The sequence below is a fragment of the Pituophis catenifer genome, unplaced genomic scaffold (genome assembly GCF_029215685.1).
Source record: "Pituophis catenifer annectens isolate HBS135680 unplaced genomic scaffold, rPitCat1.0.hap2 SCAF_17, whole genome shotgun sequence".
NCBI lineage: Eukaryota > Metazoa > Chordata > Lepidosauria > Squamata > Colubridae > Pituophis > Pituophis catenifer.
This window is the reverse complement of record NW_027256897.1, coordinates 11,243,971-11,263,573: the sequence shown is the minus strand read 5'-3', so window position 1 is coordinate 11,263,573 and position 19,603 is coordinate 11,243,971. Positions and strand designations below refer to the sequence as shown.

Below are 19,603 nucleotides of genomic sequence, written 5' to 3'. Positions count from 1 at the left end.
TGGTTTTAAACTGCTAAAATTAATAGGCATGATGTAAGTGTTGAAAATGTAAAGCAAAAAAAAAACCCCTTAAAATATCACAACTAATGTCTAAGCTATAAAAAGATTTAGCTACAGTACATACTGGTATAAATAATTGCAAAATTGAATAAACTGTATCATGTTAGAAAAACCTCTAAAAGGGACCTGTGGGTTATCTTCAGAAATTCTAAGATAAAATTGTAATTTTTTTCTCCTCGTTGCCTCTTGAAGTGACATCTCTCTTTCTTTCTTTTCCACCCTTTCTCGTTTTGCTAAAAGCAAAGATACTGTTTTTACCATCCACCCTAAAATAGGTGAATGGAAAAAAATACGTTTTATAACATGCATTTTGCAAACCCAGGAATTAAACATAAGCAAGTGAGCTTATATTTATGTATGTTACGTTTACCCGCCAATTAACTTGAGCCAAAGATGCTACCTGGCAGTTTTCTGTTCAAAATAGCTTACAGATTTCCTAAAAATCCAGCATACAATGAATCATAGAATCACAGACAGGGAAGATACCATTGTAACCCAGTGTTTTTCGAACTTTGTAACCTTAAAATGGATGGATTTCAACTCCCGGAATTCCCCTTTGAAAAACATTGATCTTCTAGTCCAGGAGTCAGCAACCCGCAGCTCTGGAGCCGCATATGGCTCTTTCATCCCTCTGCTGCGGCTCCCTGTCGCTGGTTGGCTCTACAATTGATAGGGCTTTCGGTTAGGACAGGTAGAGGAAAAAGAATGCCACGCTAGGAGGAGACTCTATGGTGGGGGAACCGGACTTCTGGTCGGCAGAGGAAAAAGGATGCCAAGCTAGGAGGAGACTCTATGGTGTGGGAACCGGACTTCTGGTCGGCAGAGAAAAAAGGATGCCAAGCTAGGAGGAGACTCTATGGCAGTGTTTCTCAACCTTGGTAGCTTGAAGATGGGTGGACTTCAACTCCCAGAATCCCCCAGCCAGCGCTGCTGGGAGTTGAAGTCCACCCATCTTCAAGCCACCAAGGTTGAGAAACACTGCCCTAGTCCATAGGGCATACAAATCCCAGCATCCCCTATCATGCTGGGGATGCGGGGATTCTGGGAATTGAAGTCCACCCATTTTCAAGCTTCCAAAGTTGAGAAACACAGCTCTATGGTGTGGGGACCGGACTTTCGTTTGGCTCCAGAATTGAATGGGGGGCTTCCAGTTTGTGGCTCTTTGAGTGTATAAGGTTGCCGACCCCTGTTCTAGTCCAAGCAGACCAGACAATCTCTTGAATTGTCTGGACACAGCGAAATGGAGAGGCAGAAGCATTGGTTCCATGGGTTATCACCATTATCGAAGAAAGTTTCCAGCCTAAAGTCCTTGTGCCATCAAGAGATTCTTCCAAATACCTGTCTAAATGTTTCCCTTCCTTATTGAAACGAAAAGGATGAGGACTATGGAGATTCTCAGTCAACCAGGTCATAGTTGTCTCAAAGATGCTTTTTTTTAAGAGTCAACTGGACTTTCTTTCTGGAAAGTCCTCTTGCCTCTTGAAAAGGCCCCTTTGGAAAGGAATGAGGGTTGTGCAGCAATTCGTGGAACAGTAAATATTTAAGATGGTTAGAATCTCACTTTTTGGTCATCTCTTTTAAGAGATGAAGCAGAGCTACTGATCAACTTTGGTCACCACACTACGAAAAAGATGTTGAGACTTTGGAAAAAGTTCAGAGAAGAGCAACTAACATGATCAAGAGAGAGTACTGGAGAGTAAAACATAAGAAGAATGGTTGCAGGATTTGGGTTTGACTAGTCTAAAGAAAAGAAGAATTAGGGGTGACACGATAGCAATATTCCAGTATTTGAGGGGCTGCCACAAAGAAGAGGAGGGGTTCAATTTATTCTCTAAAGCACCAGAGGGCAGGACAAGAAACAAGGGTTGGAAACTAACCAAAGAGAGAAGCAACCTGGAATTAAGGAGAAACTTCCTAACAGGGAGGACAATTAACCAGTGGAACATCTTGCCACCAGAAATCGTGGGCGCTTCATCCCTGGATGTGTTTAAGAAGAGTCTAGACACTTATCTGAAATAGTATAGGTTCTCCTGCTTGAGTAGGGGCTGGACTAGAAGATCTCCAAGGTCCCTTCCAGCTTATTCTATTCTATTCTATTCTATTCTATTCTATTCTATTCTATTCTATTCTATTCTATTCTATTCTATTTTCAAAATAATTGTAGCTCAGGGTTGAAATTAGGGGTGGGTTCAAAAATTTTTTACTCCCGGTTCTGTGGGCATGGCTTATTTTGTGGGCGTGGCTTGATGGTGGTGGGTAATGTGACTGGGTGGGTGTGGCCAACTTTTTTAAAAAAAACCTTTAAAAACATTTTTTCTACAATCTTAAGAGGTTGCAGGAAAAAAATGCTTTTAGAAGCCTCTGAAGATCAGGCAACTCAGCTGGGATTGCCAGAGGCTTTTAAAGGCATTTTCCCCCTATTTTTTTGCAGGAAAAAAATGCTTTTAAAAGCCTCTGACGATCCCAGCTGAGCCGCATGATCATCAGAGGCTTTTTTTTTTATTTTAAAAGCATTTTTTCAGCCAAAGAGGTTATAGAAAAAATGCTTTTAAAAGTAACAAAACAGCCTCTGATGAGGTGGGCGGGATAGTGAGCCGCGACTGGATCGGGGACCGGTTCAGGGGCGTGGCCAGCCAATGTTATTACTGGTTCTCTGAACTAGTACAAATTTTTACTACTGGTTCTAGCGAACCGGTGTGAACCGGGAGCAAACCACCACTGGTTGAAATCCTTGGTGCTCTCCTAGCTTGGTTGTTTCCCTGCAAATGTTTCACTACCAAAATTAGGTAACATCATTTGCGCGCTAATGAAACATAATGAAACATCTGCAAAGAAACAATCCCCAGCTCAGAGAGCACCAAGGACCCCTCATACTGTAGCTATTTATGCTTTCCACTCAGGATATGGGCTTCCTTCCTTGCTCGCTCTTTCTTCCTTTGCTGGACCTGGTGGGACTAAATCTTTATTTTACAGTGACTAGGGCAGGAGATCCGGACAATTATTTAACCCAAGGAGAATCATGGCGTCCACTGGGTTTAATTAATGAAGAAAATTGTTGTCATTCTCAGTGTCTCAGATGCACAGCAGACCCTGTAAGCTCCAAAAAGAAAAAGAAAAAATAGACCTGGCCATTTTACTTCCTACAAGGTTTTATTATGTTATTTTTCTCCTTGCAAAGCAAGGCTCCCGATCTTAATGGCAGTTTAGTGCTAACAGGACATAAAAAATGGCTCAGAATCCAAACAGATGAAGCTGTACAGGTCTGGAATTCATCAGCCAACATGCATCTGGCTGTCCCCGTCCATCCAGTACCTATAAATGGCCTTGCCTTGGAGACATTGGCCAACAATCAGGTTAGCATCAACGTAACCGCATTAGGAATTATACATCTATACTTTCTGCATGCTAAGAATCAAAAGACTCAGAAAAGGTGAATTTTGGTGATTAGGGCAACTTTGCATTTTCTGGCTTGCAGAATTTATCTCTCTTTCCCATGCATATGGAAATAGTCTGTTCACCCAGTTTTATGTACCGCTCTCCGTGCCTTTTTGTCTTCATTCTGTGTTCTTTATTCAGCCGCTGCTCGTTTTTGAGGCTTTCTAATCCTGGGCTGAAATGAAAACGCCTTTCGCTCAATGCCAAAGATAGAACTCATCTGTTGAGATCTACACACCGCTTCTTAAAAGCTTCGCGTCGTTTAAGCACTGTGTTAATTCCCCCGTACAAGTTTTAATTAGTGCAAACATGTTTTAGCCTACAACCAAGAAAAATACTGAAGGAACTGTATTTCTAAATAAAGATTAAAAAAGGGGGGGGGAATAAGCTCTTCACTTGAAAATGACTTTTGAAATGCAAGGAAGCAGTTTGAAAAGGCTTTCTGCTTTTTGGGGGTGCTCCGAAACCTGGAAAGAAAAACTTTTGAACTTTTTGTTCTATAAAATGCCCTTTTGCCAATTTGATGCATATGGTCTGAGCCAGGGGTAAAATTTAAGATTTGTTACTACCGGTTCTGTCGGCGTGGCTTAGTGGTGGGGGTAATGTAACTGAGTGGGCGTGGCCAACTTTTTTTTTTTACTTTTAAAAGCATTTTTTCTACAATCTTAAGAGGTTGCAGAAAAAAATGCTCTTAAAAGCCTCTGACGATCAGGCAACTCAGCTGGGATCGTCAGAGGCTTTTAAAAGCATGTTTTCTACAACCTCTTGGTTGTAGAAAAAATGCTTTTAAAAGCCTCTGACAATCCCAGCTGAGCCGTGCGATCATCAGAGGCTTTTTTTTTTTTACTTTTAAAAGCATTTTTTCGGCTGAAGAGGTTGTAGAAAAAATGATTTTAAAAGTTTTTTAAAAAAAAGCCTCTGATGATCGCGCGGCTCAGCTGGGCATGGGGGGCGGGGGGCACAGGGATTTTTGCTACCGGTTCTCCGAACCACCCACCTACATCACTACTGGATCGGGTGACCCGGTCCGAACCGGGAGCATTTCACCCCTGGTCTGAGCACTGACAGGCTAACCCCCATGGCACCCCTTCAACCTCTGCAGCAATGCTAGCAGCACTCATATGTCTATTTCCCAAAGCCAACCTCTGGATATGACGCTGAACACGGGCCCTCAACTTCTTGGGTCAACCATGGCGAGGCCTGTTCTGAGTGGAACCTGTCCTCTTAAACCGCTGTATGGTCTTGGCCACCGTGCTGCAGCTCAGTTTCAGGGTCTTGGCGATCTCCTTATAGCCTAGGCCAGTAATAGCTAACCTTTTTGTCCTTGCATGTTGAAAGCGTGTGTGTCCGCACGACAGCATTCACACACATGTGCCGGCACTGATAATGCATTGTGTGCGCGATGCCCCCCTGAGTGCCCCAACCTCCTGCGCATGTACGTGCAACCCCCTACACTCCCCACGCAGGCGTGCGCGACCCCCTGCGCTTCCCCTGTGCCTGCGACCGCCCCCTGCACCCCGTTTTGGGCCTAGCAGGCCTCCCTGCAGCCACCTGAGACCACAAACAGGCCACGGGGGGGGCGCACTGCACCCCCTACCCCCCCCCCCCGCGTATGTGCACACATCTCCCACATGTGTTCCCACACACACACATGTGCGGCAAAGACCCGGAAATCAGCTGGCTGGCGGGAGGCACCCGCGCATACACAGTGAAGCTGAGCTGGGGCGACAGCTTGCGTGCCACCTGTGGCATGCGTGCCATAGGCTCGCCATCATGGGCCTAGGCCATATCTCTGGGTACGTGAGCATTGCCCTAGTTTAGCTCCAGCGCGAATGTGCGCGCCGGCCATCTAATTTTCAGACCTTCCGAGCCCACCGGAAGTCAGGAAACAGGCTGTTTCCGGCCTCCAGAAGGCCTCCGGGAGTGGGTGGGGAAGGCTGTTTTCGCCCTCCCCAGGTTCCTAGAAAGCCTCTGGAGCCTGGGGAGGGCGAAAAAACAGGCCTACTGGGCTCACTGTGCCAAAAGTGGGGGGAACGGAGTGTTGAATTGAATTATGGGTGTGGGCACACACATCCGCGTCCCCCCCTGAGCTCCCTGAGCCATCACTGGCCTAGGCCATCTTTCTGTAGAGCAACAATTTGTTTTTTCAGCTCCTCAAGAGAGTTCATTGCCATGAAGCGCATGTTGAATTTCCAGTGACCAGTGTGAGAGATTGAGAGCGATAACACCAAATTTAACACACCTGCTCCCCCTTCACACCTGAGACCTTGTACCACTAACGTGTCACATGACACCAGGGAGGGAAAACGGCAACTTGGGCCCCATTTGGACATTATCACTTAGGGGTGTGTACTCACTTTTGTTGCCAGCAGTTTAGATATGAATGTCTAAGCATTGTGTTATTATGAGGGGGGCAGCACATTTACACTGTTATACAAGCTGTGTACTCACTACTTTACATTGTAGCCAAGTGTCATTTCTTCAGTGTTGTCACATGAAAAGATATATTTAAATATTTACAAAATGTGAGGGGGTGTACTCACTTCTGTGACATACTCTGTATGGTTGTGTGGGTGTGTATATACACATATATATCAGGGTGAAATGCTACCGGTTCGATCCGGTTCATCCAAACCAGTAGTAAAAAAATGTAAAAAAACAGATCGGTCGCGCATCGCTCAGCTGATCGTCAGAACCTTTTTTTTGTACTTTTTTAAAGCATTTTTTTTTACTACCGGTTCGGGTGAATACGTAGTTAAAAAATGCTTTTAAAAACTTTTGACGATCGCGCAGCACAGCTGTGATCATCGGAACCTTTTTTTTTTTACTTTTTTAAAGCATTTTTTAACTACCTATTCGCCCGAACCAGTAGTAAATTATGCCTTTAAAAAGTTTTTTAAAAAGTTCCCAAGATCATGTGCCACAGCTGATTACTCTCCTTCACTGTTCTACTTACCTTCCCAAGCCTCCTTTTGGTGCATAATGTGCATGCGCGCGCAGCATGCATTTGGTGTGAACTGTGCATGCGCGGCCAGCAAACCGGTAACAAGCTGGTTCAGATTTCACCACTGATATATATGTGTGTGACACAGGGGTGGGTTCTAAAATTTTTTAGTAGCGGTTCTGTGGGCGTGGCTTATTTTGTGGGTGTGGCTTGATGGTCATGTGACAATTCTTTAGGATTTAGCAGAGGTACTGGTCTACCAGGCTTTTAACTACTTGCAGAGCTGTACCGGTCTACTCATTTGCTTTTGGAGGCACTGGTCTACCCATTTATTTTTGCAGGCACTGGTCTACTCATGTATTTTTGCAGGCACTGGTCTACTCATTTGTTTTTGCAGGTACCAATCTACTCATTTGTTTTTGGAGGCACCGGTCTACCACCACACTGCCTTTTAACACTGATCAGCTGTAGGGCGGCCCTTTGAAGCTCCACGGCAAGAGTTTAAACAGTTTTTTTCCTTCTAGCCGGGACCCAGGAGGCAGCAATAGATTGGGGATGGGGACAAATAAAAGGTACGAATAACACGGGGGTGGGGAGGGGCGTGGGGACGTGGGCACGGGGGGGCAGAACCGGTTCGATGACGTCATATCGTCACCGCTACCGGCTTGGCCAAACCGGGCCAAACCGGGAGGAACCCACCACTGGTGTGTGTGTATTCCAGCTCTATTCTATTCTAAAATTATATTCTAAATAAGCCCTAATGCGTCTTTTGGAGCAAAAATTAATATAAGACCTGGTCTTATTTTTGGAGAAACACTGGTATGTAGGCAATCAGAAGAACCCCTGAAAATAAAGCACTGATTGTCACGAGGAAAACATTTGGCCACTTTCCTTCTTACCAGCTGGGATAACTGGACTTGGACGTCACTGGCTTCCAGAGGAGATTCACCGTAACCCTCCAACAACGAGGGGTTTTGCCGATATTTATGGGAGCTAGCAGAGGAAGGCAAGGAATCTTTCCCAGTTATTCCAAGGTCTCCTAAGTGAAGGGTCTCTCCATTCTGATCCTGGAAAAAATATAAAAAAAGAAATTTATGGACAATTTTCCCCAGAGGAGAGGTTTCTCCAGGAAGGCCTCACTTCTCCTTTACATATTTGTGTTTTGTGACACTGCTGTGGGATTTGTGTCAGGACTCTGGTCAGACACTGCAAAGATATATCTTGTTCCTTGCTTGCCAGCAAAAAACAGGCAGACACTCCGATGGGTGGGATTTTGCTGGCAATTGTCGCATTTGCCCAGATTCGTCCGGTGTGCCAGTTGCGCCCCTACCTGGACCGTGATGCCCTATGCACAGTCACCCATGCTCTCGTCACCTCCCGGATCGACTACTGCAATGCTCTCTACATGGGGCTGCCCCTGAAGTCCACTCGGAGGCTTCAGCTGGTGCAGAATGCGGCTACGCGGGTAGTAATAGGAGTGTCCCGACACTCTCATGTTACACCTCTCCTGCGGGACCTGCATTGGCTACCGGTTGCCCTCCGTGTGAGATTCAAGGTGCTGGTAATTACCTATAAAGCCCTACATGGCTTAGGCCCGGGGTATTTGGCAAACCATCTGCGGCCAGCGACGGCTCCCCATCGCCAGGTGCGTTCTCACAGGGAGGGCCTCCTTGGGGTGCCGTCGGCCAGACAATGTCGGCTGGTGACCCTTAGGGAGCGGGCCTTCTCTGTGGGCGCACCTACCCTGTGGAATCAGCTCCCCCTGGAGCTCCGGGTGGCCCCTGACCTTCGCTCTTTCCACCGTGACCTTAAAACATGGTTATTTCGCCTGGCTGGTTTGGACTGAAGGGGGTTTTAAAAGGGATTTTAATGGTCTTTTTATAATCTTATTGGGTATTTTTAACATTGATTTTGCTTGTTTTTATTGTCCTTCGGAGATAGGGCGGCATACAAGTTAAATAAATAAATAAATAAATAAATAAATAAATAAATAAATAAATAAATAAATAAATAAATAAATAAATAAATATTGCTTGGCCATTTTCAAGGAAATGTGAATAATATAAAATGCAACATGTAGGTAAAATAAAATCAAACGCTTGGACAACCATAAAATGCAAGCAATTTTAATACAGGATGATGTTGTTGGAAAAAGAGACTATGCTTCAAATTGGAGGGACGCGGTGGCTCAGTGGCTAAAATGCTGAGCTTGTCGATCAGAAAGGTGGGCAGTTCGGCGGTTCGAATCCCTGGTGCCGCGTAACGGGGTGAGCTCCCATGACTTGTCCCAGCTTCTGCCAACCTAGCAGTTCGAAAGCACGTAAAAAATGCAAGTAGAAAAATAGGGACCACTTTTGGTGGGAAGGGAAGAGCATTCCATGCGGCTTTGGCGTTGAGTCATGACCACGGAGACATCTTCGGATAGCACTGGTTCTTCAGCTTTGAAACGGAGATGAGCACTGCCCCCTAGAGTCAGGAACAACTAGCATGCATGTGTGGGGGAACCTTTATGCTTCAAATTATTGCCAAAGATGCCCATTTCTATCCATCCCCACCACAAAATAATTCCACTGATTTCTTTGCAACTCTGTTCAGCCATATACTCGGGTTTTTAAGACAAAGAGGAAGGCCATAGCAATATCCTGATAAGGTCCTGGCTTTGTACGAGGTGTGGGATCAGTGGTGAAATCCAAATTATATTATTACCAGTTCTGTGGGCGTGGCTTGATGGGCGTGGTGTGGCTTGGTGGGCGTGGCAAAATCTCCATTCCCACCCCACTCCAGGGGAAGGATACTGCAAAATCCCCATTCCGTCCCAACTCCAAGGGAAGGATATTGCAAAATCTCCATTCCCACCCCACTCCAGGGGAAGGATACTGCAAAATCCCCATTCGCACCCCACTCCTGGGGAAGGATACTGCAAAATCCCCATTCCCTCCACACTCCAGGGGAAGGATACTGCAAAATCCCCATTCCCTCCCCACTTCTAGGGAAGGATATTGCAAAATCTCCATTCCCACCCCACTCCTGGGGAAGGATACTGCAAAATCCCTATTCCCTCTCCACTCCTGGGGAAGAATATTGCAAAATTCCCATTCCCACCCCACTCCTGAGGGAAGGATACTGCAAAATCCCCATTCCTTCCCCACTTCTAGGGAAGGATATTGCAAAATCTCCATTCCCACCCCACTCCTGGGGAAGGATACTGCAAAATCCCCATTCCCTCTCCACTCCTGGGGAAGGATATTGCAAAATCTCCATTCCCACCCCACTCCTGAGGGAAGGATACTGCAAAATCCCCATTCCCTCCCCACTTCTAGGGAAGGATATTGAAGTCTGTCTATCTGGAGGACATTTTTTTTTTCCAATTCCCAGAATTCTCAGCAAGGTTCAGACTGGAGAACTCTGGGAATTGAAGTCTCTCTATCCCAGTGTTTCTCAACCTTGGAAGCTTGAAGATGGGTGGACTTCAACTCCCAGAATCCACCCATCTTCAAGCTACCAAGGTTGAGAAACACTGCTCTATCTGGAAGACAATCATTTAACTCCCAAAATACTCAGCAAAGGCCAAACTGGAGAATTCTGGGAGCTAAAGTCCACCTCTATGCCATCCTATTTAGCCACAGGTGCTCGCGCGAGCAAAGGGCATGCACGGAAGGCCGGGCACATGCGTGCAAGGCAGGTGCATGCGCGAACCGGGGCACGCGTGTGCACAAAGCAAGCGTGCATGCGGCAAACCGGTAGTAACATACTACCGGTAGTAACCACTGCTGATTGTATTAGCGCAACAAGAATGATGGTCTTTAGGACTTCCGGTTTCTTTGTCTTCGGCGACGGCGGTGCCTTTTGAAGCTCCGCCAGCCCCGCCGCCTGTAGAGCCGCTTCGGGACGAAGAAGCGGCTCGAAAACTTCGAAATCCTTAAGGATTGAAGAAGAGAGATCGCAGGGCACAGGTAGAGCCCCTGTAACCCCCCAGGGAAGTTTCTGGGGAGAGTACAGGCGTGGCTCCCTTCCAGCCTGCAGAAACTCCGGGCGACGTGGGACGATTCTGCTTTTGCAGAACAAGCCGGCTGCAAGAAACTTAAAGTGAAAGATCTGGTTTTAACAAACAACGAAACCACCTGAACCCTGAAATTGGGAAACGCAAGTATCAGTACTTTATTGACTTCTAATTTGAGAAATAAGAGTGAGTGAAAGTGCTTTGAAAAAACATGGCGCTTAGCTTCAGAGTTAACGAGCCAGTGAATGTGGATTGGTGAAGTTATCTTGTTTTGCTACAAAGTTTCCAAGTTGCTACAAAGTTGCCTTGCTTGTTATAAGAGAAATAACAATTTTTCCCCCTCTAATACTGGACTTTGCTTTATTTTAATCCTTATTTGATTAAATCTGGGGGACTTTTTTAGAAGTTTTTGTGCAGGAGGGAAAGGAAAAGGAACTTCCCTCTTTAGAAAAACTAGATCACGAGCCAGGATGGCTTCAAAGAAGCAGGAAGGGAAGGCATCAGGGGGGGGATCCCCCACACATAAACATGAAACGCAACTTCCCCCTGCTCAACAGCAACAAACTCAGAAAAAAGAATTTGATATGGGAGATTTAAAAGAATTTATTTCTAAAACTTTGGATGATAAATTTCAGAAATCCCAACAGGAGATAGATGATAAACTTCAAAAATCACATCAGGAATTTATGCAGGAAATTAATGAAGTTAAAGATATGGTGAAACAGAATCAAAATAAGGTGACTAAAAAAATATCAGAAGTGGCATCTGGCCTGGCAAAATTCATTGGGATAGTTGATCTTAAAGTTGAAGAATTCAAATCAGAAATTAATGTTAAGATGAAAGATAATGATTATAAAATTGATGAAGCTGATAATAAAATGCAGAGAATCGAGGATGAGATTGTTATGATACAGTTTCGGGCGATGGAATTCGCCATACGGCTTCGGGGAATTCGAGAGGAGGAGAGACAGGATTTGAGGCAAGTTTGCTCTGAAGCCTTGGCTAAGATTTTACAAGTTAATCCTGATTTGGTATTTCATAAAATAGATAAAATCTACAGAGTCAACTCTTGGGTGGCCAGACAGAGACAATTGCCCAGAGATGTGGTCATATACTTTACTGACAGAGAAATTAGAAATGATATCCTGCAAAAATCTTTTCACACTTCTGTACAAGTGGGGGGTTCACGACTTGAAATTTTTAAAGAATTACCTCCTAAAATGCTGAAAGCTAGAAAAGAATTTGGTTTTCTCGTTAAGGAATTGAAAAATTTACAGATACCCTTCCGGTGGGACGCACCAGCTGGGATAATTTTTAGATACAAGGGAGAAGGATATCGGTTGAATACTGTGGAGAAGGCACAACACTTTTATAGTACTATTCTTCAGGAAAGAACACCATCTCCACGTACATCTACAGTTTTGGAGATTAAGGAGAGTGAAGAGAGCCAATTGAAAGAACAGCCCAAGCAGGAATTAGAAATAGTGCAAGGTGCAGAAGGAGGCTTTCTGAGTGAACCCCTGTTGGATTCTTCTCCAATTTTGGATTTGATTCAGTTGACTGAAGTTAAAGATCAACGCATAACCAGAGCTCAATCCAAGCTACTTAAACAAAAGCAACAACAACAACAGGCAAGACAAGACAAGAAGGCAGTTAAGAGTACTGTACAAGAGAGTGGCGCTATGGGAGGAGCGAGATCGAAGCTCTCGGATGAACTTCAAATATTTTGCTCCGCGTTCGAGAAAGAGGCTGATGACCTTTAAGTGTTTATCTTGGAATGTTAATGGGTTGAATTCAACACAGAAAAGGAAGAAATTATTTACATATTTGAAACAATTTAATAATGACATAATATGCCTACAAGAAACGCATATTACAACTCAAGATCAAAAATACTTGATAAACTCAAAACTAGGAGCACATTATATATCTTCAACCTCGCAGAAAAAGAATGGTGTGGTTATTTATGTAAATAAAAAATTAACAGCGAAAATTATAGAAGCAGATCAAGATGGTAGGTTTGTAGCAATTGAATTGCTTACAACAAATGGCCAAATTCTTCTGATTGGAATTTATGCTCCCAACCAACAACAGGATTATTTTTATAAGATGTTACATACCAAAATACTGCAATGGGATTATAGATCTATTTTAATTATGGGAGACTGGAATGGAGTAATTGATTCTAAATTAGATAAAAAGAGTTTGGCAAAGTCTAGAATTAGACTACCACAGACTTTTTTTGATATGAAAGAAGATATGGAACTAAAAGATGTTTGGAGAATACATAATCCAAATGAATTGGATTACACTTTTTTTTCTGATAGACATAGATCTTTTTCTAGGATTGATTTTATCTTGTTGTCAAATGATCTACTTGTTAAGACAAAAAGAACAAAGATTTTTCCAAGAACTTTGACTGACCATAGCCCTGTATGGATAGAAGTTGAGACGGATAAGGTTGAGAGACGTTCTTGGAGATTAAATGAGAATTTATTTAGATATGAAAAAAATACACTAGAACTTAAAAAGCATTTGAAAGAATTTTTTGAAATAAATTTGAATAAAGGTACCCCAATTGAAATTGTTTGGGACGCAAGTAAGGCTTATATGAGAGGGGTACTTATTCACATGAATTCTAAACATAGACTGTTCCGACAAAAGAAAAGACTTGAGTTGGAAACGGAAATAAAGAATAAGGAACAGTTACTTATTAAAAATCCAACAGATGAAAGAATACGAAGTGCTATAAAACTTTTGAAAGATCAATTTCAAATGCTCATGGCGGAACAAGTTGCAACAAGTCTACAATACGCGAAGCATAATACATTTTGCAACGCTAATAAACCGGGCAGATGGTTGGCTTACACATTGAGGAAAAAACAAAGTATACGGACTATTGATAGTATTGATATTGGAGGGAAAGAAATCTTTCAACAAAAATTAATTAAAGAAGCTTTTGTGGATTATTATACTAAACTATATGCAAAAGAAGAGGTGCAGAATGGACTTATAGAAAAATATTTAAATGACAAGAGAGTTACAAAAATTACTGATCAACAAAAGGAAAGAATGAATGATCTTATAACAGAGGAGGAGATAACTGCAGCAATTAAACAGTTAAAAACAGCCAAAGCTCCTGGTACGGATGGTTTGACTGCAGTGTATTACAAAACTTTACAAGCTGAAATGGTGGGACAACTTAGAGATTTATTTTGCAATATTCAACAAGGGGGTAAAATACCCCCTTCATGGACAACTGCTTATATATCTTTGATACCAAAAGAACAAGTCGGTCCTAAAAAACCGGAGAATTACAGACCAATATCTCTTTTGAACACAGACTATAAAATTTATGCGAAGGTATTAGCCAACAGGTTGATGCCAGTAATTCAAAAGGTGATTCATGAGGACCAAGCGGGATTTATTGAGGGCAGATATATGAAGGACAATGTAAGGCAAGTAATAGACTTATTGGAATATCTTGATAAGAACAAACAGATTTCTGCAGTGCTGGTTTTTTTGGATGCAGAGAAGGCCTTTGATAGAGTGGATTGGAATTTTCTATTAAAGACTTTAAAAAAGATGGGTTTTGGGGACCAATTTATACACGCGATCTCAGCAATTTATCAAGAGCAAAAAGCACAGATTATTATTAATGGAAGCCTGACTACAGAGTTTAAAATTGAAAAAGGAACAAGACAGGGATGTCCGTTGTCCCCACTTTTATTTATTTTAACATTGGAAGTCTTGTTAAATACAATACGGGACTCAAAAATTTTGAAAGGTATAATGATAAGGCAAGAGGATTATAGAATAAAGGCATTTGCAGATGATCTGGTTGTTACCCTATCACAACCAATGGAATCAACAAGCTTGATGAATGACATTATACAAGATTATGGTAGAGTTTCCGGTTTTAGATTGAATTCAAAAAAGACTAAAATGATAGTTAAAAATATGACACAAGATCGTAAACATGAACTTGAAAAGAAGGCAGGTTTTGAAATTGTACCTAAGGTAAAATATCTAGGAGTTCAGGTTGCAGAATCAAACATGAAATTGTTTCAAAATAACTATGAGGTGTTGTGGCGAGAGGTTCAGAAAGATATGGAGACTTGGAAAAAGCTGCAACTGTCTTTACTTGGAAGAATAGCAGCAGTAAAGATGAATATTTTGCCAAGATTTTTGTTTTTGTTTCAAATGATTCCGGTGCTTAAAAGTGATAAACAACTCAAAGTTTGGCAGTCTGGTGTGAATAAGTTTGTCTGGAACGAGAAGAAGCCGAGAGTGAAATTGAAAATTATGCAAGATGTTCCAGAAAGAGGAGGTCTTAAACTCCCAAACCTACAGTTATATTACGATGCAGCAGTTTTAACTTCAACAAGTGATTGGTTTGGAAGTAAAAAAACTGGAATATTGAATGCAGAAAGTTTTGATCTTGAATTTGGATGGCATGCTTACTTATTTTATGACGACAAAGTAGATAAAGTATTTAAAAGTCATATACTTAGGGACTCTTTGATGAGAGTTTGGAAGAAGCACCGACTCAAATGGAATTACAAAATACCGTTATGGCTGGATCTTGGTCATATTATGTGGAATACAAATATAATGTCACTCGGGGGGTTTTTATACAAAGAGGTTCTTTTTACAGATGCGGGTAGATGGCAGCTGAAGACATTGCAGACACTGTTGGATGAAGGAATTAATTTAACTTGGCTACAATATAATCAATTACATTCGAGATGGAAAGAGGACCAAAAAACTGGTATTATGTTGCATGAGGAAGAATTGGTTAGACATATAAAAGAGAAAGGTCCAATGCATATTAAAAGGATTTATAATGTTTTGTTAGAAAGGGATTCAGAAACTGAATTAGTTAAAGATTGTATGATTAAGTGGGCACAAAATTTCGAAGAATCAGTGATGCTGGAAACGTGGGAAAAAATTTGGGTTCAGAATGTTAAATTTACACAGTCGCAGAATTTGAGGGAAAATTTTTATAAAATGTTTTATAGATGGCATTTAGATCCCAAAAAGTTGTCGTGTATGTACCCTAATGTTCAGCCAAAATGTTGGAGATGTGATTGTTTGGATGCTACGTATTATCATGTCTGGTGGACCTGTAGGAAAGTTAAGGCTTTTTGGATAAAAATATGGTGGGTCATGCAGAATGTTTTGAAGAAAAAAATTCAATTTTCTCCACAATTGTTTTTATTGGGTATAGTTAAGGGTTTTACACGGGATGAAACAAAATTAATATTGTATATGATAACTGCAGCAAGATTGTTGATAGGTAAATATTGGAAGAATGAAGTTTTGCCTACTATCGAGGAATGGACTTTGAAGATGGCTAGTTTTGCAGAGATGGCGAAGATTTCAGCATATTTAAAAGACTGTTCACAAGAGACTTATGAATGGGAATGGAAAAGGTGGATAGAATATGTTCAGAACAAATACCAAATTAGAAAGTATCAAATAGCTTTTATTTGAAAACAATGTATTAGAAATATTGTAATGCAAAGTGAAAAAGAGGGAAAAATTATATAGGGGGAGGGATGGGTTCAGGTTTATATATTAGCGTTAATTACTGCATAATAGGGAAGTCTGGGGGGGGGAGGGTTAGGGAGGGTTAGGGAGGATGGGAAGTTTGGGGAGGGTGGTGGGGGGGTGAAAAAAGGGGTGAAAATGTAATTGTAAAACTTTTGCAATAAAAAAAAAAAAAAAAAGAATGATGGTCTTTTTCACGACGAATTTTGATTGCTATTTACCTTTTCAGAAGGGAACCTCAGGAGCTCCAGGTTGCTCATGCTGTTTGCTTGGGCCCACTTTGGCCTGGCTCCTGGAAGAGAAAAGGGCAGCCATTGACGAGAATTTCAAGACAAACGAAACTGCAAACCGGGAACACAGCTGGTCTTCGATTTACAACCACAATTTTTGTTGCTGAAGTGAGACATTTGTGAAGTGAATTTCGCCCCCTCTTACGACCTTTCTTGCCACCGTTGTTAAGTGAATCACTGAAGTTAGTATCATGGTTGTTAAGTGAATCCGACTTCCCCCGTCGACTTTCTTATCAGAAGGTTGGAGCACTGCAATCTGTTCTGCCCCAACTACGGACCCCAAAGAATGCAGCACACACAAAAACCATTTTTGCCGCAGTTGTTGAGTGAATCTGGATTTCTCCATTGACTTCGTCGGAAGCCGACTGAGAAGGTTACATTTGGTGATCATATCACCCCAAGATGCTGCAACGGTCATAAATATGAGTCAGTTGCCAAAGGCTTGAATTTTAATCATGTGACCATGGGAATGTCGGAATGGTCATAAGTGTGAAACATAGTTATAAGTCACTTTTTTCAATGCTGTTGCAACTTCGAAGAGTGTGTAGGAAAGCCTCCACTTCCCAGATTAAAATATTCTTTATTCTTAATATTAAAAAGAGGCAGGATGGAATATTTCCCGTAAAGGAGAAGAGGAGGAAAAATCAAAGGCGGAAATCAGCCCCAGTCTTCCTGCCATAGGAAAACAGCCTCAAGCAGAAGCTTGAAGGGGATGGTCTTTAGAAATGCAGATTTTGTATCCATTCAGAAAGACTGGGCCAATCTATTCATAAGCAAAGAGACTCCAAATAAGCAGCACAATTAGACTAGCCAAAGCTGACAAGATTAGCTCAGACAAACACCTAAGATTTGCCTTTCCCCTTTTGCCTGTAGAGCCAGCCATGACCCCTACATGACCCTATAGGAATGTGGCAACAGCCATTAAAATATTAAAGGACACAGGAACAGGCATCTCAATCACAAAGCCCCAAAGAATGTATAAAAGCCTATCTACTCTCAACCCTATTTTGTCAGCTACCGCAAAAACATGCTGCTGTCACTGAAGTTTCTAGCACCCAAATAAAGACAGACCTTCTTTCCTGCAGCCAGACTCCATTTTATTTCCAGGGTCTTTCTCCCGGCTTGGAACCGGACCTGATTTTTCTTCCAACAATTCACTAAATTAATGATTGTAAAACAAGGACTACCTATATCACTGAGTGCCGAAAAGGGAGCACTTCACGTGCGCTTGTCTGGGCCGAGACCAGGAATAGGAGTTGCCCAGAGGCGTGCACATGCCGGAAACACTTGCGGTTTCTTCAGATTACTGCTGGCAAGTCTTCAGGTTACTGCCATGCATGCGCATGCACCAATCAGCTGGCCAGTGCACATGGTCATGCCGGAAAATGGAAGACCAACTCTTCCGATTTCCGGCACTGATGCAAGGCCAGCTGATTGTCGCGCAGAAATGCACGCCAGAAACCTGGAAGAGGAATGGGCGATGCCATGTGTGTTGTGGCCCGTCAGCGGCCTGTGCAGATTGTAGCTGATTCTGACAACGAGGAGGCTGGTGTGGTGCTGCGCCAGCAGCCTGTGCAGCTGGCACTCGAGTCAGACAATGAGGAGGCTGGAGAAGATGTGGTGCCAGAGGCGGGGATTCAGCCAGGGCCTTCAGAACCTCCAGAAGCTCCTCAAAGTGAAGAGGACGAAGAGGAGGAGCCTCTTCTCAATGCACGGGCGCACAGAGCTGCCAAAAGGCAGGAGTGGCTCCTCAAGAAGAGGTCTCCTCGAGAGTAAGGCTTGGGGCTAATTGGCCACTCCCTTAGCCTATTTAAGGAGGAACACCGATTGCAACAAGCTGTAGGGAACAACTTTAGTTCACTCTCCTTCACGTCTGGATTCTCTGTAAATTGCTTCTGGGCTTTCTGCCAACCATAGTAAGATTGTGATTACTTTATCTTTGGTTTCTTGTAGAAAGTTTATTAACAGGCTTTGTTTGAAAAAGACTGAGTTATTTTAGTAAATTAAGTTTTGTACAGATTTTGTGTGTGCTGGGTTCTTTGAGGTCCGTAGCTGGGGCAGAACAGTGTGTGCCAAGCGACATGGCTCTCTGTGCCACTTTGGGCACGTGTGCCATAAATTTGCCATGACCGACCTATATTCTATGTTCTGTTTCTAAATCTGAAGTTTAGCTTCCAAAATACAGGAAGTAATTTGCTGAATATGATTCTGCAGTGGTCCCACCATGCTTAAATCTGATAGCCTGCCCACGTTAGGAGAAGGAGGCAGAGAGAATGAGAAGCGTCAGGAAAATGGAAATTTAAATCCTATGAAAAGTGATTAAAGTGGAGAAAATTGAGGGGGATATAACTATCCCTTTCAAACACCGAAAAGGATATTGCAAAGAAGACGATCGAGCCCACGGCTCTCTTATTCCAGAATGATTGCAAATAAAAATATTGTACCTAAAAATCAGATATGCAAATAAACAACAAATTCCAGGATTATTATTATTATTTTTTTATACAGGCAGATGACTGCAATGCCCCATAGACAGGAAGAAAAGTCTGTTTGGCTTGGAGATAAATAGAAACAGGCTGCCTGCCTGTGCTGGAAAATTTTTAGGAAATATTTATAGAATGTGATTGCTAGGAATTAAGTTTTTATACTATCCAGAGACAATTATTCCTCTCTTGCGATGGGACTATACAGAACAGCAACATTAGGAGGTAAAACCTGAATCTGTTTCTATGCCTCTCGTAGATCACTACTGCAAAGGTTGCCTCACACTCAACAACAGTTTTGTGAATGCCATGGGCCATAATCCCCACTATTCCACTACCATTTCCCACCGACTCTCCCTTTTCGAAATAGTCCTCGACTTCGGCCCACAATTGAGCCCAAAATGCCTGCTGCTAAGCAAGACCATCGTTAAGTGAGTTTTGCCTCATTTTACGACTTTTCCCGCCACTCCCTTTGTTAAGGGAATCATCGCGCGTCTTCAATGAGGGACACGGTTGTTAAGTGAATCCAGCTTCCCCGTTGACTTTGACAAGAAGGTCGCAAAACGGGGTCACGTGACTCCGGGACACTGCCACCGTCATAAGTGTGAGTCATCTGTCAAGCAATCATGCAGGGGATGTGATTTCTTTTTTTGAAAAAAGTTTTTTATTTTTATTTCTTATACACATAATGTACATGTACATGCTTTTATCCATAATTGACCATATATTTTTTCTAACGAAAGCATAAAAATAAGACCTTTTAATTACATTTGGGGTTGCTCTTATACCCTCTCTTTTTTCAATTTTCACAACAAACCTTCTTCTTCTTTCTTTCCCC

The 19,603-nt window shown here is 42.5% G+C and overlaps 1 protein-coding gene across 1 annotated transcript in view; it reads right to left on the bottom strand.

Annotated features, from left to right (window-relative positions):
• Positions 1-19,603, bottom strand: part of GPSM1 (G protein signaling modulator 1) — a 137,729-nt gene that overhangs the window by 37,747 nt on the left and 80,379 nt on the right. Inside the window, exons 10-11 of the mRNA XM_070955529.1 lie at positions 16,214-16,284; positions 7,339-7,506 (exon numbers count right to left, since the gene is read on the bottom strand). Coding sequence (XP_070811630.1) covers positions 7,339-7,506; positions 16,214-16,284 — 239 coding nt within the window. The remainder of the gene's footprint in view (positions 1-7,338; positions 7,507-16,213; positions 16,285-19,603) is intronic.